The sequence below is a fragment of the Podarcis bocagei genome (genome assembly GCF_964188305.1).
Source record: "Podarcis bocagei genome assembly, chromosome: 16".
Taxonomy (NCBI): Eukaryota; Metazoa; Chordata; class Lepidosauria; order Squamata; family Lacertidae; genus Podarcis; species Podarcis bocagei.
The window spans coordinates 41298516-41322117 of NC_138142.1; the positions used below are offsets into that span (position 1 = coordinate 41298516).

Sequence of the window (23602 nt, forward strand, 5' to 3'; positions counted from 1 at the left end):
TTTCCTAAACAGGGCCACCTTCAGTTTTCTTCTAAAAGTCATATAGTTGTTTTTCTCTTTGACATCTGGTGGGAGGGCGTTCCACAGGGCAGGTGCCACCACCGAGAAGGCCCTCTGCCTGGTTCCCTCTAACTTCGCTTCTCACAGGGAGGGAACCGCCAGAAGGCCCTCGGAGCTGGACCTCAGTGTCCGGGCAGAACGATGGGGGTGGAGACGCTCCTTCAGGTATACTGGACTGAGGCTGTTTAGGGCTTTCAAGGTCAGCACCAACACTTTGAATTGTGCTCGGAAATGTACTGGGAGCCAATGTAGGTCTTTCAAGACTGGTTTTATGTGGTCTCTGAGGCCTCTCCCAGTCCCCAGTCTAGCTGCCACATTCTGGATTAATTGCAGTTTCCGGGTCACCTTCAAAGGTAGCCCCACGTAGAGCGCATTGCAGTAGTCCAAGCGGGAGATAACCAGAGCATGCACCACTCTGGCAAGACAGTCCGCGGGCAGATAGGGTCTCATCCTGCGTACCAGATGGAGCTGGTAGACAGCTGCCCTGGACACATTTACTTTTAACACATTTGGTCTGTGCATTTAGCCTGAGGTCATGGTTAAATCTCCTTTTCCTGGTGGGAACATGATCTCTAGATGCTCACAGAGGCACCTGGACCTGAGGTTATTCCAATAAACTTGACCTGCTCAGAGGACAAGCCCTCTGTACACGCTCAGATCCACTTTGGCCTCAGCTCTTTTTATTTTTTAAACCACTAATTCTGCTGCCTGGAAACGAACACTCTGCACGGGCTCAGAGGCACCTTGACCCGATGTAAGGCACTCTGTAAACCCTAAGTAGCATTTGGCCAAGATGTATTTTTTTAACTAGCACTCTGCACATGCACAGAGAGATTTTGTCAGGAAAAAAAATCTTGTCCTTCGGCGCAGGCGAATAAACACTCTGCACATGCTCAGGAACCTATTTCTTCAGGCGCCAGTTGGTTTTCCAATCCACTTACGATTTGATTGGCTCTCTTGCCAATTGAGCCCTCCCGAGGTCATAACCGGCCGCTCCCTCATTGGCCCAACGAGCCCCTTCTCTTATTTCTATTGGCTACAGAAGACGCCCGTCTAATTCGAACGTCTCTCCTCCCGCTCGTTCCCCCCCTCCCTTTTCTTTCGGCTGTCCTGTCACTCGTCGGGCAAAGCCGCACCGGATTGGTCGGCTGAGACACCGCCCGCCACCGGGGACTCGGCTCCTGATTGGGCCCGAGGTCCGCCGCTCACGTCAGAGCGGGGGATGGGGCGGGGCCAAGCTTTAGAAAGGGGGCGGTGGAGGCGGCGGCCATTTTGACTCTGCTGTGGAAGAGACGGGAGAGAGCGGCGAAGAGGGCGCCGGAGCAGGAGCGCCGGCCTCGCCTGGCCCCAGCGCCTCACCGTCTCGCCCGCCTGCCTCGAAGCCCAAGGCCCCGTCATGTCTGACACGCTTGGCGGCGGCGGCGACGCCCGTTCTGACGAGACGGGCGAGGAGAAACAGGTGAGGTCGGGGAGGGGAGCGAGCGAGAGCTCTGTCGCTGGTGTGTGGGTCTGTGTCCTGATTGGTCCGCCGGCTCTCGAAGCTGCTTCCGATTGGTCGCTCCCGAGCAATGCTAGGCGCTCATTGGTTGGCGCCTTCCAGGCAGGTGCCCTTTCCGGTATTGGAGGCCGTTGGAACCATAGAGATGCATTCTGAACTTCCGGCTTTTTTCAGCAAGACCCCCCAGCACCTGGATTCTCTCCCATTTTGGCATCTCTGGGGTTAAAAAGCCACTGTTTTTAATTATGAATTTAAAAAATGCATAGTTGACATTGGAAAGGGAAGAGGGGATTTGTCCGTTGCTGGGAGCGCGTTCCCGTTAAGTCGACCAAAATGTCACAAAACTCTGCAAGCTTTTGGGTTTCCCAGAGCTCTTCGTGAGCGCGCAAGCTTTTGTGAAATGCAGGACTCTTCCTATGCCTCTCCCGCTGAGGAGATTTGAGGGGCTTCACTTGCATGCTATTTTGTAACATTTTGGCAGGCCTTGTTGTTTAGTCGTGTCCACCTCTTTGTGACCCCCTGGACCAGAGCATGCCAGGCCCTCCTGTCTTCTACTGCCTCCCGCAGTTTGGTCAAACTTATGCTGGTCGCTTCGAGAACACTGTCCCACCATCTCGTCCTCTGTCGTCCCCTTCTCCTTGTGCCCTCCATCTTTCCCAACATCAGGGTCTTTTCCAGGGAGTCTTCTCTTCTTGGCTGGCCTACTAAAAGTAAATGGGGACACGGGTGGTGCTGTGGGTTAATCAGAAGGTCGGCAGTTCGAATCCCCGTGACTGGGTGAGCTCCCGTTGCTCGGTCCCTGCTCCCGCCAACCTAGCAGTTCGAAAGCACGTCAAAGTGCAAGTAGATAAATAGGTACTGCTCCAGCGGGAAGGTAAACAGCATTTCCGTGCGCTGCTCCGGTCCGCCAGAAGCGGCTTAGTCATGCTGGCCACATGACCCGGAAGCTGTACGCCGGCTCCCTCGGCCAGTAAAGCGAGATGAGCGCCGCAACCCCAGAGTTGGCCACGACTGGACCTAATAGTCAGGGGTCCCTTTACCTTTACTAAAAGTAATGTTCACATGTGAGTAAGGAGCTCAGGAAAACTTTTGATGCCCTGGTTAACTTGGCATTGCCCTAAATATGCATTTTGACTGATTTTACATCTGAGTGGAAATCTAGTTCCATTTGAAGCCAGAAGAACATAAGAGGAGCCTTGCTGGGTCAGGCCGAGGACCCATCTAATCCAGCATCCCCTTCTTACATTGGTCAACCAGGTGCCTGTTATGGGATACCCACAAGCAGGGCTTGGGCACAAGAGCAACTTTCTCTCCCCTCCCATGGTTCCCAGCAACTCGTCTTCAGAAGCATTGCTGCATCTGAGTGTGAAGGGAGAGCCTAGCCATCATGGCCAGTAGCCATTAATATAGCCTTATCTTCCATAAGTTCCATTAAGGACTGGGATGGTGAGTGACTAGCGTTTTAAAAGAAATCCTTAGCTCTGCATCTTGAAAAACGGGAATTGCTTCAGCTCTTACAGTACAGAATCATGGGATAAAAATTCCATGCTCTTAAACTGTGGGCTCGGATCATTGAGGTGGGACATGTTGGAGCTAGGAACTGAAGAAGGGGAACAACTATAAAGCCGGTTTTCAACCTTAGATGCTAGGAAACTGTGCGATACCCATTGGCAGACATGCTTCCTGTGAATTTCTGCTACAACTGACCAATCTTACTAGGACTGTGTTGCACGGCTACTGCGCCAATGCTGGTGGGTGTGAAATAGAATGGCGAGGCTTGTGGGACCTGTCACTCATCATAGAACAGGAGTGGGAAACATCCAGATATTCTCAGAACACAACCCCATCATCCCTGCCAGTTGACCATGTTGGCTGCTGCGAGTTGGAGTTCAAAACATCTGGAAGATGTCAGGTTGAGAGAGGCTGCCCTACATGCGGTTAAGACTAGGGCCTGGACAATTCAAATTCCCACTCAGCCCTGAAGCTCACTGAGTGACCTTGGACCAGTCGCTGTCTTTCAGTTGTTGTGAGGATAAAATGGGGAAAGGAGGAAAAAGGGTGGCATAGAAGTACAATCAATATATAAATAGCTGATGGAGCTCAGATAAAATCAGCCCTTTATATTTCCAGACAAGATTTCTCTCCTGCCCTTGCTCAAAATAATGTGGTTTCGAAATTAGCAAAGAGAACATGAAGTTATGGGTACGTCAAGAAGTAGCGCCACTACACATCTGGATTTCCCCTGACATTACCGGGACTTCAAAGGGGGAATTGACGTCTGCGGGGAATTTCCTATCGAGAAGGATAATGAGATCAAATCCTTTGTAGTTTTAAGACAGTACATTTTCTGATATTTTACAGAGGATATTTACAAGCAGGAACATGTCAGGAGAAGGGTAGCAAAGTTGGCATGGGACTTGGAGATCAAAATCCTATGAGGAAATGTAGAGGTGGAGTGGTTTGCCACGTTTAGCCTGGAGAATGCACCATTGAGAAATGCTACGGTAGCCATTTTCAAGCATTTAAAGGGACAAGTCCGAGAAGATGCAGTAAATTCATTTTCTGTTGCTCCAGGAAGGTAGTATCCCAGCAGGTTCAGAAAGGGGTTTTGACTGAACAAAGTACTTCCTGGTGGAATGAGCTGTTCGATGGCAGATCAGTTTGCTTTGGACTTTGGTAGGCTCTTACTCATTGGTGACTTATTTAGATGCTGGGTGACCATCTATTAGGGCTATTACTGAGGGCTCCTTCCAATACAGCTGCATCATTCAGAGTCCGAGACCATTGATCTGGGATGGCCTGCACTGTCTAATATGCCTGACCGTCACCCACCAAGGTCTGTGGCAGAAATCTTTAACTCCCAGCCCTGTGAGCTGGAGATGCAACCTGGGGGCTTTTGTGAGTCAATCAAGCACTCTACCCCTAAGCTCTAGGTCCCTCTTTCTGCTTGTCACAGTTGGAGGCAGGATGCTGGGGCTCAGACAAGCAGCTTGTCTGAGAGTATGCAAAGGAGTCTCTTGGCAAAGGTGGAACAAGTCGCCCATTTGAACCTGGCCCCTCTCATTTTCAACCGAGGACCCCTTTTCATCCTTATGTGGTTAATTGGGATTTCTGCCTACAAAGCCAGCCAGGCAGAGCTGAAGGGTGTGTGTGATCTCCCACCTGATGGGGCACATCAAGCTTGGGTTACTGGTTGCCCCAAATAAACGGCTCAGGACCGATGTCTCTGCCAAGCTCAGATTGGCATGGGGGAAAGCTTTAGCAGAGCGACAGAATTTTAGGAAGCAAGAATCACCGGTGGGGCATCCAGTTTGGCATCGCCCAGATAAGTGATGTCTGTTGATCTCTGTTGACATGACTTTGCAGGGCTCTGCAAACATAATTGGGTTGGCTTGGGTGAGATCTAGGTTGTGTCACACTTGGTTTGTGTGTTGCTGCTTTTTGAAGAAGAACAATATTTATCAAGCTGAGGTTCTTGATGCTGTAAAGGTAAAGGACCCCTGACAGTTAAGTCCAGTCGCGAACGTCTCTGGGGTTGTGGCACTCATCTCACTTTACTGGCCGAGGGAGCCGACGTTTGTCCACAGACAGTTTTTCCAGGTCGTGTGGCCAGCATGACTACGCCGCTTCTGGCAAAACCAGAGCAGCACATGGAAACGCCATTTGCCTTCCCGCCGGAGTGGTACTTATTTATCTACTTGCACTTTTTGGGGTGCTTTCAAACTGCTAGGTTGGCAGGAGCAGGGACCGAGCAACGGGAGCTCACCTTGTTGCAGGGATTTGAACCGCCAACCTTCCGTTCGGCAAGCCCTAGGCTCAGTGGTTTAGACCACAGCGCCACCCTTGTCCCCTTGATCCTGTACCTTCCTCTTAATGGTGATGGGATTTTTGAGTTCGTGGAGAAGCTTGAAAAAGTCCCAAGTTCTTCTCCTGAAGACATCCTGCAAGGCAGTGGAGGTTTAGGATCAGAGTTTTCCTTCTAGATGGACTCCCTCCCCAGGCTGATGAGCAGCACCTGCCCCTCACTTCCCTCTACAGCGCAAGCAGAAACCGGCTTCTTGGCATTTGGACCCACTATTGGTCTTGCTAGCTAAGTCTTTCAGAGCCTGTATTCACATGCAGGGGAAGTCCCTAACTCACAGAGGGTTTGAGACCCATCGGCTACCCTCACCTCACCTGGTTTAGCTGGGCGGTTGAAGTTGCTTCCTGGGGTGTGGCCCCTGTCACATGCCGACAGCTTCTTGGAGCAATAGGTGAGCTGAGTGCAGGGTGGGGACCGCCAAAGGTGAACAACCTACCCCAGAAGGAACATGTGTCCCCCAGCCAGAACCGCCCCTCCCCTAGCACAACTGTTCTTGTACTGTCTTTTACATTATTATTATTATTGTTATTACAGTGGACGCTCAGGTTGCGAACGTGATCTGTGTGGGATGCGCGTTCTCAACCTGCAGCGTTCGCAACGCGTGGGTTGCAATTCGGCACTTCTGCGCATGTGCAAAGCTCAGTTTAGCACTTCTGCGCATGTGCAACTGCCGAAACCCGGAAGTAACCCGTTCCGGTACTTCCGGGTTTTGGCAGTCTGCAACCCGAAAAAAACGCAACCTGAAGCGGACGCAACGTGAGGTATGACTGTACTACCGTGTTAATTTATTTTTCTGTTTACACAACAACATCATTACCAACTCTCCCTGCAGTACACAGACAGCATTAAAGAAAAGTGCATTGGAAACAGGACTTGGAGTGACGCTGTGTTCTTATGTTTTTTTAAAAAGAGAATCTTTTGTCAGCTTGAATCTGAGTCACAGAAGCTGCAATCCAAAGAGCAGAATTAGCTGCAGATTTATTTATAATGCATCTATACTAGCCGCTACACCCAGTTCAGAAGTGGGAAAGGCAGCAGCCCTGCCCTGGAGGCTTAGTACTGAATGCTGCGCTGACGCACATCGCCCCCCCCCCACCCTGAGCGCAGGATCGCTTGCTGCGCTGACATAACAGTACCAAAAGCCATTCTCCCTCATCCCACATAATTCCTCCACACAAGTATTATTTTCGCCCCTTGTTTTGCCTTCCCTGAGTCATCCACTTATTGTGAACGCTGCCCACAGAATCTGCTCTTAGCTACCGCCTGGCAATTTAACCATTCAAGCGTTCTGTCTTTCCCAGAGACTGAGTGTTTGCTTCCTCCTAATGCACAAGATAAAGAGGCTTTTTTTTAAAAAAAAAAAACATAGTACAGAGCATTCATAGAATCATAAAACTGTAGAGTTGGAAGCAGCCCCCATGTGGAGAAATTATAGTTAATAATCCCTGATGGATGGTCATCTAGCCTCTACTTAAAAACCTCCAATGAAGGTAAGTTTTTCATCTTCCCAGGCAGTCCGCTCTGCTGTCAAGCAGCTCTGTCAGAAAATTATTCCTGCAGAGAGATAATTCACATATTTCATGATGGGCTTAAAAAAAACAACCAAATAGCTGTGAAGGCCCGTCACCATTGGTTGAAATGCTGTGATGTCATGGAGTGCATCTGTCAGGCACAGGATATTGACATGCCATGAGGAGAGCAAAATTTTGCTGCGGCCAGGTGGGCACAGTGGAGAAATAGGAGTTCCTTAAAAGCTAGGAGGAACAAAGTAAATAAAAGAAAGGTGTGCAGCTGTTGACTTGAGAGAAGGAAGGTTAAGTAAGGCAGGTGCCTGAGGAAAAGAGTGAGAGCAAGGCATGTAAAGGTGGGGTGGAGGAAGAACCAAACACAGGCCCCAGACCCAGGAAGACCTGTTGGTGGAAAGCTGTATAAACAGGGAAAGGGGTGTGTTGAACTTACATATGAATTAGTCTTGAGGGATAGACCTCTTGGCTGTGAGTTCTCTTGTTCGGACATTAAAATGATGAACTAAAACCTTGCCAACAAAGGTCCGTATAGTTAAAGCTTTGGTTTTCCCAGTAGTGATGTATGGAAGTGAGAGCTGGACCATGAAGAAGGCTGATCACCGAAGAATGGATGCTTTTGAATTCTGGTGCTGGAGGAGACTCTTGAGAGTCCCATGGACTGCAAGAAGATCCAACCTCTCCATTCTGAAGGAAATCAGCCCTGAGTGCTCACTGGAAGGACAGATCCTGAGCCTGAGGCTCCAAGACTTTGGCCACCTCCTGAGAAGAGAAGACTCCCTGGAAAAGACCCTGATGTTGGGGAAGATGGAGGGCACAAGGAGGAGGGGACGACAGAGGACAAGATGGTTGGACAGTGTTCTCGAAGCTACCAGCATGAGTTTGACCAAACTGCGGGAGGCAGTGGAAGACAGGAGGGCCTGGCGTGCTCTGGTCCAGGGGGTCACGAAGAGTCGGACACAACTAAACAACTAAACAACAACAAAGCACCACAAAAGCAGGACTTCTGACCCTGCCTGCTGAGTGAGGGTTTAATGGCCGGTGATGGGATCTGAACTCTGATCCAGTGCTCCTTCCAGTGATCTCTGCTAGGAAGTGTGTGTCAGGAGAGCCTGAGGTGGCCTTCCAAAGTTTTGCTGAGCTCCGACATTCAAGTGTGGTTTTCCAACTTGGCGGCAGAGGCCCTTGAGCTGAGCTCAGCAGCTTCCAGCGCCGGGTGTGGAGGCTCCCAGCAAAGAGAGAAGGGAACTCTCTGCCTGCAGACTTCTTCCCATGAGGATGAGGAAGAGAATGACTGGGATGAAAGCATGGGACCTCTCAGAAATGCTTCTTAAGCAGTAAAGAACAAGTGAGCACCTTGAGGACTAGAAACTTGGGTTGATTTGTTTTTTTAACAGGTTCTTCTTCCTTCAAAAAGCCACACACCTGGCCTTGTTGTGTTGCAGCAATATAATATCCGTTGCCAAGGTTTGTGGATCTCACCTCCCTTGCATCAGTCATTCGGGAGGTTGGTCTAGAATCATAGAATCGTAGAGTCGGAAGGGACCCAAAGGCCATCTAGTCCAACTCGCTGCAATGCAGGAATCTCAGATAAAGCATCCATGACAGGTGGCCATTCAACCTCTGCTTAAAAACCTCCAAGGAAGATCTAGATGTGTCTCTCCCAGTTCTGTGTTTCAGTGGTCGTGGAAGGCGTGGGGAGCCTTCATCTCACACCTTCCAGCCCAAATCTATGGGAAAATTGATATTTAGCCTCACTACAACTGCCGGCTTGCCTCACACATCTCTAGCTTAGCAGTTATGACTGGCTTCTTTCCAAGCGGAACGGCTTCTAGCCTGCTGGCAAAGAAACCTGGGTCTCCCCGACCCCTCCTTGGTTTGCAGACCTGGCTTGTACCGTCTCCCCCTGAGGTCAATAAGAGAGCTGGGGTGTAACTTCTCTTTTTTCCTTTTAGACCGTGCAGTCGTGATTTATTTCCATCCCAAAGCCTCCTGACAGGTAGCAGTAGATTTCCCAAAAGTGTTCCCTCCTTCCCTTCCCGCCCCCCCCACTCCCAATTAAAACTGAGGCTCAGTGGCGTGCATTTTCCTAAAGATGTTAGAACGAGCTGGGTTTACGGGACAAGGGCAGTGCATTCGGGAGCATGGCTGCCCTCTGGCACATGCTGGTCTGAAAATAGTCGGATGTTCCAGATGGTGCTCGTGACTCAACAAAGGGCATCCTGGCCTGGAGGTTTATAATGGAACAGGGACTCAGCAGAAGTCAATAAAGGCTGAACCTGCCTCTCTCCCCATCTCTCTTTCGTGCTTGCTCATATCCCCCCCCCCCACACAGTCTCTCTCTCTCTTCCTTTAATGGAGCAAAGCAAAAACTAGCATTGCCCCAATGTTACTCCATTATATCCTGGCATTATTACTGTCAATCAGATTTCTTACCTGCATGAGGTCCCAGGTCGAGTTGTAACCATTTAAATATATATTAAAACAATTAAAATTAATGTATGCCCCACTTTCCTTGAAAGGCGGTCAGGGTTACATGACAATTTTGACAATGTAGATACCACTTGGATTAAAACAAAACTCTTAAGGGGTTCACAGCACAGATTAATACACCTTAGCTAAACTACAAATACTGTTGTTACTGTTGTTGTTGTAGTAATAATAGTAAGAATGTTCTATATATACTGTTGTGTTGTTTTGTTATGTTATTGTGAAATCATTTTTGCACTGTTTGGTTTTTAAAATGCATTCGTTTTCTTGTGGTAAGCCACTTTGAACATGATTTTTTGTTTGTACGAGAAATAAAATGAATGAATGAAGGAGGTGAGGGTTAATTTAACTTAACTCAAAGGAAGAAAATCTCAGCAACTTAGAAGAGCCACCTTTTTCCTTGCAATGACCCTGTTGGCTAGGTTAGGCTGAAAGGGCATGACTGGCACCAAGGTGAACTTCAAGGCAGGGCAAGGATTTGGAACAAGCTCTATATAAGCCCTGGGGCCATGCTCTCCTGCTGCAACTGGGCCCCAGGATGATTCCTATCCTTGGCAAGCCTTGGGGGGCACCCATCTTTTGGACCAGCTGGACTCCCAAATCAAATGTAACTGCTCTGAGAAATGAATCGGAATTGAGACGAGGGGAGTTGTGCATCTTTATGTCAACAATCAGCAGGAGAATCGTGCGTTCTCTTCCCCGTCTGCAAGAGAAGCTGGTTTGCTGCTTGGGAACGTCTGCTCTTCCCAGCGCTCACCTCTTCTTGCCCAAGCAAATAGCCCCCTTCTCCTTGTTCACATTTCACGGGCACAGGTGTGAACTGTGGTTCGCCCCAACCTGGAGTCCCCACTTCAAAAGCACACTTTTTGCTTTCCAGAGAAGCGCTGCTCACAGTCAGAACGGAGCCAAATCATTCTGTTTGCTCAAACGGCTGGGTTTCATTTCTTGCGGGTTCTTCTTTCTTTCAGGACTCGCAGGAGAAGGAAGCAGTCATCCCCGAGAGAGCGGAGGAGGCAAAACTCAAAGCCAAATACCCCAGTTTAGGACTCCAGAAACCCGGCGGCTCCGACTTCCTAATGAAAAGACTCCAGAAGGGGGTATGTGTGTCGAGAGGGAGAGAATTCAATTCTGAAAGCTTACAGCGGGGCTGCAAAGGGCCAGAGCAGGGACAGTGGGCTAATAATAATAATAATAATAATAATAATTTATTTATACCCAGCCAAGACCAGGCTCAGGGCGGCTAACAACCAATAATAAAAACAAGTTGATTAAAATACAATTTTAAAAACAAGATTAAAATAAAACATTAGGATGCAGCCTCTTCACAGGAGTAGAAAGGAAAAAGAAAGAGGGGGAGGGAATCAAACTGATTCTAAGCCAAAGGCCAGGTGGAACAAATCTGTCTTACAGGCCCTGCGGAAAGAAATCTGATCCCGCAGGGCCCTGGTCTCATGAGACAGAGCTTTCCACCAAGTCGGGGCCAGTGTTGAAAAGGCCCTGGCTCTGGTTGAGGCTAATCTGACTTCCTTAGGGCCCGGGACCTCGAGGGTGTTGCTATTTATGGACCTTGAGGCTCTCCGTGGGGCAGACCAGGAGAGGCAGTCCCGTAGGTACGAGGGTCCTTTTGTGGGAAGCCTCATGATAAAGTCCTTCACGCGGTGCATATTTAAACTGTGGAACTCTCTCCCACAGGAGACAGCCATGGCCACCAGCTTGGGTGCCTTTAAAGGAAATTGAACAGGTGCTTGGAGGATAAGGCTATCGATGGCTATTAGCCACAGTGGCTCTGCTTCCACTCTTTGAAGGCCCATAGCACGTTTGAATGCCAGTTGCTGGAAACCGCAGGAATGGGAGAGGGTTCTTGTGGCCGGGTCCTGCTTGGAGGCTTCCTATGGGGGCAATGCTGTCCAGGGTTGTAAAGACTGCAGAGAGAATAATTGGGTGCCCTCTTCCCACCTTGGATCAAATCCAAGCTTCCAGGTGCCATGAGAAAGCTGCAGAGATAGCGCAGGATAGTGCACACCCTGGAAATGATCTCTTTCAGCTTCTGCCTTCTGGAAGAGAAGGTACAGGGTTATAAAGACTAGGACTAGCCGCCTGAGAAACAGTTTCTACCCAAATGCACTTTATGTGGGTATATTGTATTCAGTTATGGGGTATCAGAGTTTTTAGGGGCTGACCATGCTGGGATAGCAGGCTAGTGGGTTTTTGAATGTCTGATGTAGATTTTTTCAATTTCGTTGTTCTTTATGGGACAATGACAATAAAAATTCTCATATCGTATCGTATCGTATCTGGTTGGCTGCTTGGAGAAGAGAATGCTCAACTGGCCAGGTCCAGCAGAACCTCTTCTTAGGTTTGGCTCAGCGGCGTCCTGAACTCTCAGCACGTTGCTGACTTCTCCTCTCAATAATAATAATAATGATAAATTATTTATACCCCGCCTATCTGTCTGGGTTTCCCCAGCCACTCTGGGCGGCTCCCAAGGGAATATTAATAATAACAATAATAACAATAGCGATAAAAGATCAAACATAAAAAACTTCCCTAAACAGGGCTGCCTTTAGATGTCTTCTAAAAGTCAGATAGTTGTTTATTTCCTTAACATCTGCTGGGAGGGCGTTCCACAGGGCGGGTGCCACTACCAAGAAGGCCCTCTGCCTGCTTCCCTGTAATTTTGCTTCTCGCAATGAGGCAACCGCCAGAAGGCCCTCGAAGCTGGACCTCTGTGTCTGGGCTGAACGATGGGGGTGGAGACGCTCCTTCAGATATACTGGGCCAAGGCCGTTTAGGGCTTTAAAGGTCAGGACCAACACTTTGAATTGTGCTCGGAAACGTACTGGGAGCCAATGGAGGTCTTTCAGGATCGTGTTATGTGGTCTCGGCAGCCGCGCCCAGTCACTAGTCTAGCTGCCGCATTCTGGATTAGTTGTATTTTCCAGGTCACCTTCAAAGGGAGCCCCACGATCTAAACATACACATTTGTCTCTCCCGCTTTTCAGCAAAAGTACTTCGACTCCGGGGATTACAACATGGCGAAGGCCAAGATCAAGAACAAGCAGCTGCCAACCGCAGGGACCGACAAGAACTTGGTGACGGGAGACCACATCCCGACGCCGCAAGATCTCCCGCAGAGGAAATCCTCCCTCGTGACCAGCAAGTTGGCAGGGTGACCTGCGCTACTCCGCCTCCCGATGAGTTTTCTTCTTTTTTTTCCTTTTGGGGTTTTTTTGATTTATTTTTATTATGTATATTTTTTTTTTGGTCAGATGGATTGAACTTTGCTGTATCATAAGGCTGGGATAATGCAGGACTCGTTTTAGCCATTGGAAATATTTATACAAATCCCAAACCAGGAGCCTGGCACGTGGACGTGGTTTATTCTTTGCAGTTCTGATCTGATGTCCTTTCCCGCCCCCGCCCTCCGTTCTCTTGATGGGCACTGAAAACAGGTTCTTAAATTTCGCTCACCCGCCAGGATGAGTTAAGAACCTCACTTTCAAGTGGGGTGGGGGGGGGGTGTCCTGCCGGGCCAAAGCCAGATTTTTCTATGCTGCTGTTGCTTGTTCCTGCGACGCTGCGGAAGGCCAGTGGAATAGCACCAGCCCCACCTGTGAGTTTCCCCCCGCTGTGAACTCTGAAAGCGAGATCCGGAACTGCCAGTGGCGTTGGAGAAAGCCTAAGAGCAGGATCATAATTAAGAATTAACACTAAGCGTTTTTATGTAACATGCCCGGGTGCACACAGCCATTGTGGCAACAGCCCTATGAAGGTAGTCCAGGATGCTCGCCCCCACACGGCAGGTGGTGAGCCGGGGCCTTGCGGCCGAGAGAGACAAGCTTGCTTTCGGTCACTTTGGGAGCTCTTTACAGGGGTGAGATTAGAACTGGGGGCTGCTTGAGACAGGGCCCAGCTTCTTGAACCTCATCGCTATGCCAGCTCTCGTAAGAAGAGCCCTGCTGGTTTTTAGACCAAGGATTCATCTAGTTCTGCATGTTGTTTCCCTCTGGGGTCTAAAGCGTCATGGCTCCGGTATTCTGAGCCCAACACCTGGCACATACAAGGGTGCCACCCCTCCTAGCAGGGGCTGATGGGAATTGTAGTCCAAGACATCTAGAGAGAGCCCCAGGTTTGGGGAAAGGCTGGTTCGAACAGGATTTTTTGTTTCAACGTTTTGTAAGCTAAGATAGCAAAAGCTTGATGGGCTTTGGTCCGTGACATTGTGGGTGAGCTCGGCTGCTCAAAGTGTCCACACAGCAGGTTTTGGTGGACGCTGTGTCTCTTTGGCAAACTGAGGAGGGGCAGGCGTCTTTGCACGGAGCGCCGCCTCCCACCCCAAAGGCCGCCTGAGCCGACTTTTGGCCCAATGTGGCGCTTAAGGGGTAGACGGTCCGTTATCAACTTACAGAGGATCAGGGATGCTGTGTTCATTTCAAAGCAGAGTTTTGAAAAGCGTTTTTGTCAGACCAACTTTAGGCAGGTGTAAAGAATGTGGAGAGTTTTAAGTTTCACACGGCTCTTCAGCAAACAGGCAGGCCGCCACTGTCGCACCAGTCAGCATCTAGCTTTTCCTCGAGGGCCCTTTGACAGAGTGGCGGCGGGTGGTTCAAAGTCCCAGCACCCCACTCCCCAAATGGCTGTGTTTCCCCTGTGGATTGTTAAAAACCACAACATGAAATTCTGTGCCAATGGAAGCAGAGGGTCGGTTATCTGGATCAGTTGAGGAAATTGTAGGGGCCGCAGAGATGTTTGCTGCTTCTCAGTCCTGATTATTGGGAAGGAGAGATCTCAACCGATACGGCAGCGCTCAGCTTCTGACATTGCAGCAAAATATATTGCCCTTGTGCTTTTGAGGCTTAAGGACTAGGACCTTGGCTTAGTTTGTAAACGGGTGCTGAAATCCTTGACCTACAGAGCTTCCCTCTCCATGGCTGCCCTCTACCAAACTGCAAGGTATTCTGTTCACAGGGTGTGATGCTGCCTTGTTGGAAGTGACCTTGATTCCAATGTCGTTCTTGACAACTTTTAACTCTCCCCCCTCCCCCAAAAAAGGATTTAGAAAATGGACACAAATTCATCCCCAATGCAGTCGGTGAGCATAAATAAAATAACTTTTATGCCTAAGGAAAGCAGGTTGGATTTCTATTTGAGAATTGGTAAGAGAATCATGATCACTATAATGGAAATCTTTTAGCTTTGAATTCAAGCATCTGGGTATTGGGTGACAAATTTGAGGGTTTTATTTGGCAGTGGCCATTTGGTTCCACAGACATCCATATACCTTGATGCTCAGCTCTGTTTGAACCTCCCAGGGTCTCGTTGTGTGAAAAACCTTTTCCTTTAAAAATATTGAGCTGAGTTCTGCCACTCAGCACCTCCAAACCCTTGACTCTCCCCCCCAAAAAAAACTAATTAGATTTTCAAATTAACAAAATTCAGTGCCTTAAGTGGGATGAGCTACGGCCAAGTTAGCTTGACCTTAAGAGTTGGTTCAGCTTCTGGCGGACTTCGAAATGAAATCTCTCATCCGTTAGTTGATTTCCCACTGTCGCCCACTCTAAATCTCTGGTTCCCCACCCCCTCAAAAAATTAGGATTTTATTGGCTCTTTGTGTTCAGGACATCCTTTGCCAAATAGGCCTTCCAGATGCGTCAAGACTACAAAGCCCATCAGCCCCAGCCAGCGCAGCCTCATGGGAGTTGTAGTCCAAAACAGCCAGAGGGCAACAGGTTGAGGACAGCTGGGTCAGGGAAACCAATCCTGTAGCAAGGAGCAAGTTCTTCCCAATGGCTATCCTTGAAGCTTCTGGAATAATACTGCACACAGCAACTGTCAGAGCTGAACTTATCCTCTAAAAGAAAAAAAAAGCACAAAAGATTAATTTGCTGCTGCTGGAAAGATTTAAAAACAAAATCTAGCATATTGCCTCTCCCCCACCCATCCGTGTGGGTCCTCACAGCCTACAACAGAGTTTGTAATAATTAATTTGGCTCCATTTGTTACAGGGCTGTGAGGGCGAATGAGAAAGTAAAAAATGGCAGCAGGGGGAATCTGTGTCCTAGCTACTGTCCTGGGCTTTGCCTTTCGATGACACCCGAGAAAGTTCTCTGCAGTTTCCATAGAACGAGACCCCCACCTGTTAAATGTTCTGCCTTCTTGAGTTGACAGCTCTTTGGTGGGGCAGTGTTGCAAGAAAAACGCAGCAGAGTGTTTTGTGAAGCCTCTTCCCCCTGTGACCTCTGGCAATCTCGTCCTGCCTCATCTCTTGGCTTGAGGGACTTCACCAAGCATTCCTTGCTAGTAATGCTGATCCTGTGGTCTTAAAAGGGTAGAAACTTCGGGAAAGCTGGAAGTCCCCGGAAGCCCTGCTCTGCTGCCAACGCCTGAAATCCACGCTGCTCTGCATGTTTGAGCTGCCTGGTCCTCTGCTTCACCGCCGAACTGGCGACGAGATCCCAGAACCTCTGCAAGCCTGCATTTAAAAACATTTTTTTACCATGGTGCATCTCCTGGAGAAAACACATCCCACTACCCTTTCTCTGCTCCCAGGAGTTTTCTCCCTGCACTTCTGACACAGGAATGTGCCACTCCCATCTTTTGTCGCCCTCTGCCTCTGTCATTCTGGGCTGAGAAGAGAATTTGGGGCCGTCAGATGGGTTTGGAGTAAAGGCAATAGGAGCAAAGGGTAATGTAAAAATTAAGATGGATGGCTTCACGTATTATTATTTTTAAAAATTGAGCGGTGGCCATCCAAGTGTCTCTCTGTCTTACGTCTTTCCAAGAGGAGCTGGCAGGCCGAGGCGGCAGAGACTGGGCAAAATATCTGACGAATGATCTGACCGGTTGGACCTCCGACTTCCCCTCACTGTCCTGCCAGTTGATGCTTCGGGGTTACAGGCCCAGCGGGGGAAACAAAGCCCACCTTGATTTGAGGGCAGTCGGCACCAGCTCAAAATGGTCACAGTTGTCAGATGAGTGCAGAAAAAGGTGCCATCGCCAAGCCTTCGCTGGCTAGAAAGCCTGTGGGGGTGTGCCTACCTTGGCACAAGCTGGCCAGTGAGGACGGAGGACTCTCAGGAGTGAGTTAGGCTCGTTTCCTCCGTGTTCAGATATCTGTGCAGCCGCTGCCCCTTCCTTTCTGCTGCCCACTGTGCCCACTCCCTGGGTGGTGGGACTGAAACCGCGGGGCTTTTTAGAGCGGCTTGTGTTTGGCGGTAGGCTGTATTTGGAGGCAGACTCTGTTTCCTTCCCTTCTGCCCTTTCAAAAGACTTCTCCCCTCAAGTTCGCTTCCGTTTCTCCCAGATGAACTACCGTACAGCAGGGGTGACTTAACACCCTCTTTTGGGGCTCAGGGGTCATTTGAGAGCCGTCGGGGGGCTGCAGGCCAGTGGCGATGGAAGGGCGTGTGGCCAGTACACACTCCAGAGCATCCTTGCAAACGGGCAGCGGTGATAAATTGAGCTGGGGGCTGGCTGTCCAAATCTGGCTCTTGGGCCATCTCTGGCCTGCAGGCTGACAGTTCACAACATGGATATATTTCTAGCCTCCTAGTTCCTATACTCCCCCCCCCCCGCCTCCCAGCCATACTGTAAATAGATGTGAATCATATATATATAAATATATATATATATATATATATATATACACATACATATATATATATAATTTTTTTACATCATCTTCATCTCTATCTTCTGGTGTTTGCTTTTTTTCTAAAAAAATAAAAATAGTCAAAAAGACGCATTCTAAAAAACACGCAAAAAGCGCACCACCCCCACATCTGTCGCACATCACTGGCCCGCCTGTCAGCCGTTCCCCTGAGGCCTCGGGTGCAGCCGGGATTTTGGAGTTTTGAAGCTGCTGCTTCTTGTAGTGGTGGGGGGGGGGAGGTGATGGGGAGGGGGGTGTTTTCACCCTCCTTTCGTCCGGGTCCTGTTGGGCAATTGCAGATGACTGTGTTGTTGTTGATGATGATGTAGAAAGAGGAAGGAAGGGAGAGTTGGGTGTGAAAGAATTAAAGAGAAAATGTGTGGAAATAAAGTAACCCTTGTCTCGACCCGCAGGTTTGAAGTTTGTGCTCTCTTAAAAGTACCTAAAAAGGACTTTGAAATGCCGTCCGGCTCGTGTCGACGTGGACTTTTTGATTCCTGGTTCTCTCCTGCGATGGCTGCAGCATTCGCTTCCATGGCATCCCAAACTTCGTTCTGTTAAGTTACTTAGGTTTCCCTGCTCACAGTTTTAGGCAGCTAAGTTTCCGACAGGGAGTCTCTCTGGTCCCTACCTGGAGATTGAACGGGGACCTTCTGCTTTGTCCCTGAGCCACAGCTCTTCCTTTAAAGGGGGAGTATTTCTTTATTTGGGACGTGGGTGGCGCTGTGGGTTAAACCACTGAGCCACTTGGGCTTGCCGATCAGAAGGTCGGCGGTTCGAATCCCCGAGACAGGATGAGCTCCTGTTGCTCAGTCCCTGGTCCTGCCAACCTGGCAGTTCGAAAGCACGTCAAAGTACATATAGATAAATAGGTACCACTCCAGCAGGAAGGTAAACAGCGTTTCCGTGTGCTGCTCTGGTTTGCCAGAAGCGGCTTAGTCATGCTGGCCACATGACCCAGAAGCTGTACGCCGGCTCCCTCGGCCAGTAAAGCGAGATGAGCGCCGCAACCCCAGAGTCGGTCACGACTGGACCTAATGGTCAGGGGTCCCTTTACCTTTACCTTTTTATTTCCTTTTTAAATTTCTGCACCACCCTTTCTTCGAAGATCACAGGGCAGTTAAAAATTAAAAACGCTAGTCCTCATGTTCTGAAGAAAGCTGTTGACTTAAGATAGGATCATAGGAAGCAGTTGCGGATTACAGTTGCAATGGATTAGTTATCAGCTCCCTCCTACTGAGTTGGGGGCATTGGTCCATCTAGCTGGTCTACACTGACTGGCAGCAGTGGCCTTCCAGGGTTTTGGCTGGCGGTCTCTCCCAGCCCTATCGGGAGGACATAAGAAGGATCTAAGAAACCTTGGTGGATCAGGCCAAAGGGGACTTGCCCTGTTCTCACCAAGGCCAAATTCCTTTAAGAACCTAGAGATTTAGGTAGACTGCCTCTGGACCTGGAGGTTCCATATGTACAGCAGAAGAGACCCATAGCTGGATCAGGGAAAAGCTAAGGACACACACCCCCAGCCACTCTAAAGTATGGATTATAGTCTAAACCTACCGAATCTTTTTTTAAAATATCCTAAACGACCACAAAAGCAGTCCCTTGTGACATGCCAGTAACAATCGGGCCAACCGTCCGAAGGCCCCTTTCCCCACCAAAATACCAGTTTAAAAATAAGATCCAATAGAACGTCAGATGGGAGGGCCGTTGCAGTTCTCCTTTCGGTCAGCAGAGGCTGAAAGAGACTTTCGGATGAAGCCGGATAAATGCGAATCGCTCCCAAATAAGGGAAGGGGAGGCCAGAGTTTTGCCTTGCATTTTCAAAGGTTTAGGTCATTTGGCTCCGGGAAGTGTAGGAAGAAATGATCAGCAACGGAGGGGGGGGGGGGTTTAAGCCCAGCAAACCATGGGAACCAACTCCTTAGAATTTCCTGTTTATTTGCAATTTGAGGAGAAGCCCAGGTTTGGAAGCATCTTCAGACTTCTTCAAGTCTGCCTTCTCCCCCTGCCGAAACAAATACACCCCATCAGGCTCTTCACCCTGAAATAAATAAATCAGGATCTCTTTCGTTGGCCTGTTTTGCTGATGGTGCAACGGAGAGTCATCAAAGACCAACTGTTGCTTCTAGAACTGAAGTGGGAAACCTCAGACCTAGTGAGGCTCTTCTGTTTGGCCCCTGGACACTCCCTCAATAGCCCTGCTTTGCACCCTCCTGGAGTGCTTTTGGCCTGGTCAGAATCCATCCCTGAACTCCAACCGTGTTTGGAAAAGGGGACATGTGAGTGGCTTTTAGAAACCTGCCTACTCTACACAGTTTATGTTCACAGTTGTTGCTCCCCCCACTTTTCCCTCTGGCCCTGCCTACCTCGGGCATGCGGCCCCTGAAAAACTTCCCAGAGGGAAATGTGGCCCTCAGGATGAAAGAGGTTTCCAGTTCTGATCTGGAAGTTGGAGGAAACCTGTGCAGTTTTTGGCTTGACATTTGTTCCTATTTCCAACGGTCTGGACTCCTAGCAGTCAGCGTGACTGGGCCGGGCGAGCAACCCTCCTTCACCTGTGTTTAAAAATAAACCTCTCCTGTTTGCTTTCAAAGATATAATCGCTGTTTTCTTTTCCCCCAGGTGCATACCTGCACCCTGTGATTAACTTGGGAGTGTGTCATGCAAGGGATAACATCACTTGACTGGTGCAAAAGGGGGAGACTGCAGCGGGGAGGGAGGGAAGGTTTGCTGGTAAAGTTTTGGATCTGAACCACAGGAGACCCCTTCAAAAAGGATCGGTCTTCAGCCAACAGGCCAGAGCTTACTACAGGACCACTGGTTTGATTTCAGGAGGGTTGCAACAACAGCACTATCAACTCTGCAAAAATAGAGTAGACCCAACGCTGGGTGGGTTGGGAAAAATTGTACCACCCGACATTCCGATTTATTTATTTTTCATTTCAGTATTTATAAACTCTGCTTTCATATAAATATATTGCCAAACGAGAAGCACGGTTAAAAATGACAAGCCTCAAAAAGAGCTGGCTGGCAAAGCGATCTCTGTGATAGTAATCCTTGCACTCTGGCCTGCTATCTAAAAGACGTAGCACAAAAGGAAAAAGTGATGGGGAAATAGGAGGGGAGAGCAAAGCAAAATTGGGCACCAGTTCTTCACTGCAAGGTTCTCGTGACAACAGGCTGGAGTGGAACAAGCTGAAGGAGAGGAAAAAGCTGGAACTTGTTGATCTCTCAACTGAGCCGATAAGGAAGCCCCCCGGTCCCTTTTCTCTCCTCCTGTCGCCTGACGGAATGGCTGCTTCTAGGCCGGCCGGTGAAAGCGGAGCCTGATGGAATCAATCGAAAGTAAATTACATTTTTGTTGAGCCCCGGATGCAGAGACACGCTTGAATTTGGCTTGGGGTAGCAAAGCGTGTCCGCAAAATTCCCAAGCTGCCACTTGTAGTTTCCATTCAGTATCTTAATGCTGTGAAACGAAACAACAACCAAAGTCCCGTGTGATTTCTCAAGCAGAAACTGGTCCAGGGAAACAGATGAAAGCGCTCTTCTTCGATGCAACATTCTTCTTTGCTTCTTCTGGCATGATGCAGTTATGAATGAGTAGGGGCTGCCAACCTTTCCTCCTGTTTTGCCCTTCGCCCACATCTGACCAGCTCCCATCTCCTTTACACCTCACCTATCCGTCACCAGGCCACCCACAGCTCACCCAAGCCCCTCCCACCACCCCTAAGTTCCACCCCCTTTTAAAGAGGGAGGAGCTTCACAGCAGCTTGCTAAACCGCTGTGTATAGTGCCTCCGCCCTGCGTTCAACAGCTTGCCTGCAGAGGGTGACGAACAACTTACATTTTTATGAATACAGGAAGGAATTTCTGTCTGTGCTGGTAAAACAATGCATTAAAAAAATAAAAGTTTAAAACATTAACGCCATCAAAAATATATATTAAAAAACTGTCACCTTTGCAGCTAATAATTCCAAGGTTGCCATCAAAAGGCCTGAAGTGAGCAGGAATGTTTTTATGTTATTCCTGAAAGTCAATAAAGAGGGAGGGTGTTCCGCAAGGAGGGAGCAGCCACCGAAAAGGTCCTGCCACGTGGCTTTCTTCGGGCTGCCCCAAGATGCAGAGGAATTCCACTCGGTGCTTGAAAAATTCACCCTAAAAACGGCGTATGTCAACTTCCGTCTGTGAGAGTTAAATCTGTGGTGAAAGTGTTTATTTGAATGACGTTGCTCTTCCGCCGCAGAACCCTCACAAAGCTGCCTACAGAAAAATTAGTTGCTGGGTGTTTTTATAGCCATTGCGTCATGAAAACAATAATTTAAAAATGGTTTGGTTAATCCTAATATAGCTCTGCCAAAAACAAGCAGCACAGTCAAAATGTACCCAAATCGACCTGGAAAGCCCCGTGGGTCAGGTTTTGTCAGATTTTGAATAATTCCAGCGCAGTCTCCGAAGGAGAAAACTCAGAAGCTGTCTACCATAGGTGAGGGGAAACGAGAATTAGAGGCAGAACATGGCCAGTCAGATGGGTGGAGGATTATTATTATTATTATTATTATTATTATTATTAGCTCCTAACCTTTGATAGCCACCTCCTCCTCCATGATTCTGTCTAATCTTCTCCATGCTGAGAATCATGAGGCCCAGAGTATTTTTAAGGGACAGCGCTCTCCACACAGAAGCTCCCACCTTCAATCTCTGGCCTCTCCAGCTAGGGCAGAGGGAGACTGCAATGCGAAACCTTGGCAAGATGCTGCCAGCCAGTGTACGCAGCACTGAGTCAGTTGCACCAAGGGTCTGGCTCACTACAAAGCGGCTTCCTGAGTTCCTCTTGGAACCAGCCCTTTATATCAGAGCCATGGGGATGTGGTCATTTGCTTTTGTTTTATTGGAAGGGCCCTAACTTGGGGCAAAGCATTGGCTTTGCCTGCAGAAAGTCCCTGTTTCAGTCCCCACTGACATTTCCTGGTAGGGCTGGGAGAGGCTCCCTGTTTGAAATCCCCAGAGAGCTGCTGCCAGCCAGTGCAGACACTACTAAGCTAGATGGAGCAATGGTAAAAACCAGCTTCCTCTGTTCTGTGAATCGCGCCGTCTGTTTCTACCACAAGATCAGGTCTCGGGAGTCTTCGAATTCTGCAAGATTCCGCTTTTGGCATTGGGAGGCAGCCAGTGGACAGGAAAGGCGCTGGTTGCAAGTTCCCGCTTTATTGTCCCAGGAAAAGGAAACTTATTTCTCTGATCTGCTGACTCCTAATCCCAAAATAACTTGATTGCGATGCATTGTCCAAAGTCAGGCGCTTTTGGCTCCAGGCTCTTGTCCATAAATCACAGCGCAAAAAGCAACACTTGAGTCAACTCTCAGATTAAGCAGAAAAATAACTTAATATTATTAAGGTTTTCATTAGATTTCCGTAACTTCCTATAGTCATCCCTTTTATATACTGCTTACTACCACACTTATCACCGAATTCATATTCCTCGATTACGTCATGCATTTCATCTAACGTATATTCCTCTATTTCATATACCGTATTTTTTGCTCTATAGGACACACTTTTTCCCCTCCAAAAATTAAGGGGAAATGTGTGTGTGTCCTATGGAGTGAATGCAGGCTCCCTGGCTTCAGAGATAGCAACGCGAAGCCTATGCGCCGGAGGCTTCGCGTTGCTTTCGCTGAAGCCTGGAGAGTCTGGTCTTTGAGGCTGGCAGTGGGGGGAAAGCCCGCAGGAGCTGCTCCTGTGGGCTTTTGCGGGAGATGGGGGAATTCCCCCACCTCCTGCAAAAGCCGCACGCTCTTTAAAGGCTGCACGACTTCTGCGGGCTTTTCTACGAGGTGGGGGAATTCTTGGGGGCTTTTCCCCAAGGAGGGAGAAGAGACTGATGATTTCCCAGAGTTTCATTACCAGGTCACAGGTTCTTTTTCTTTTTCCCAAAACAGCATGTTATGTCACTCAAATTTTGGATTAAAATATTTCTTTTAAAAAAACTTAACTTAAAAGGTGTCCTTGACCTGTGATTGTGCCTCTTGCTTGTCCTTACAAAGGTAAGACTCACCTGCCTGGCCCCGCCTACTTTTGCCTCTGGCCCCGCCTATACCATAGGAGGTTACCCAGGGCATTCAGAAAACCCTTCAAGGTAGCAAAGGGCAGCCACTCCTGTTTCTGCCCACGCAGCCCGAGTCAGGAGATTCTTGGGCTGTGCTCTGGATATGATGATGATGATGATGATGATGATGATGATGATGATGATGATTACATTTATTACCACCCAAAGATCACAAGTAAAAAATGCTACAGTCACAGGAATAGGGAGGGTTCTGGAACAACATAGCTCAGGTGTCAAAGGTGTGTCTCTTCAGCATGTGTCTTCTGCATGGGTAGGCAAACTAAGGCCTGGGGGCTGGATCCAGCCCAATCGCCTTCTCAATCCAGCCCGCAGAATCCAGTCTGGGAATCAGCGTGTTTTTACATGAGTAGAATGTGTCCTTTTATTTAAAATGCATCTCTGGGTTATTTGAG

General features: G+C 48.8%; 1 protein-coding gene and 1 long non-coding RNA gene across 2 annotated transcripts; one reads left to right on the forward strand and one right to left on the reverse strand.

The window, feature by feature from the left end:
• The first annotated feature begins 1320 nt into the window (after positions 1-1320).
• ENSA (endosulfine alpha) lies at positions 1321-17490 on the forward strand. The gene is made up of 3 exons (XM_081173930.1): positions 1321-1519; positions 10402-10530; positions 12436-17490. The coding sequence occupies exons 1-3, from the start codon at positions 1457-1459 to the stop codon at positions 12604-12606; spliced, it is 363 nt and encodes a 120-aa protein (XP_081030056.1). The 5' UTR covers positions 1321-1456; the 3' UTR covers positions 12607-17490.
• LOC308575353 lies at positions 17308-22685 on the reverse strand. Its single transcript, XR_014002805.1, has 2 exons — positions 20929-22685; positions 17308-20657 (listed from the first exon to the last, which is right to left on the reverse strand). It is a non-coding gene; the product is annotated as an uncharacterized lncRNA (long non-coding RNA).
• Positions 22686-23602: the final 917 nt, after the last annotated feature.

Coding starts and splice junctions, on each gene's coding strand:
- ENSA (XM_081173930.1), top strand. CDS start 1,457: ATGTCTGACACGCTTGGCGGCGGCGGCGACGCCCGTTCTGACGAGACG. Junction 1,520..10,401: donor AGACGGGCGAGGAGAAACAG/GTGAGGTCGGGG, acceptor TCTTTCTTTCAG/GACTCGCAGGAGAAGGAAGC. Junction 10,531..12,435: donor TGAAAAGACTCCAGAAGGGG/GTATGTGTGTCG, acceptor CCCGCTTTTCAG/CAAAAGTACTTCGACTCCGG.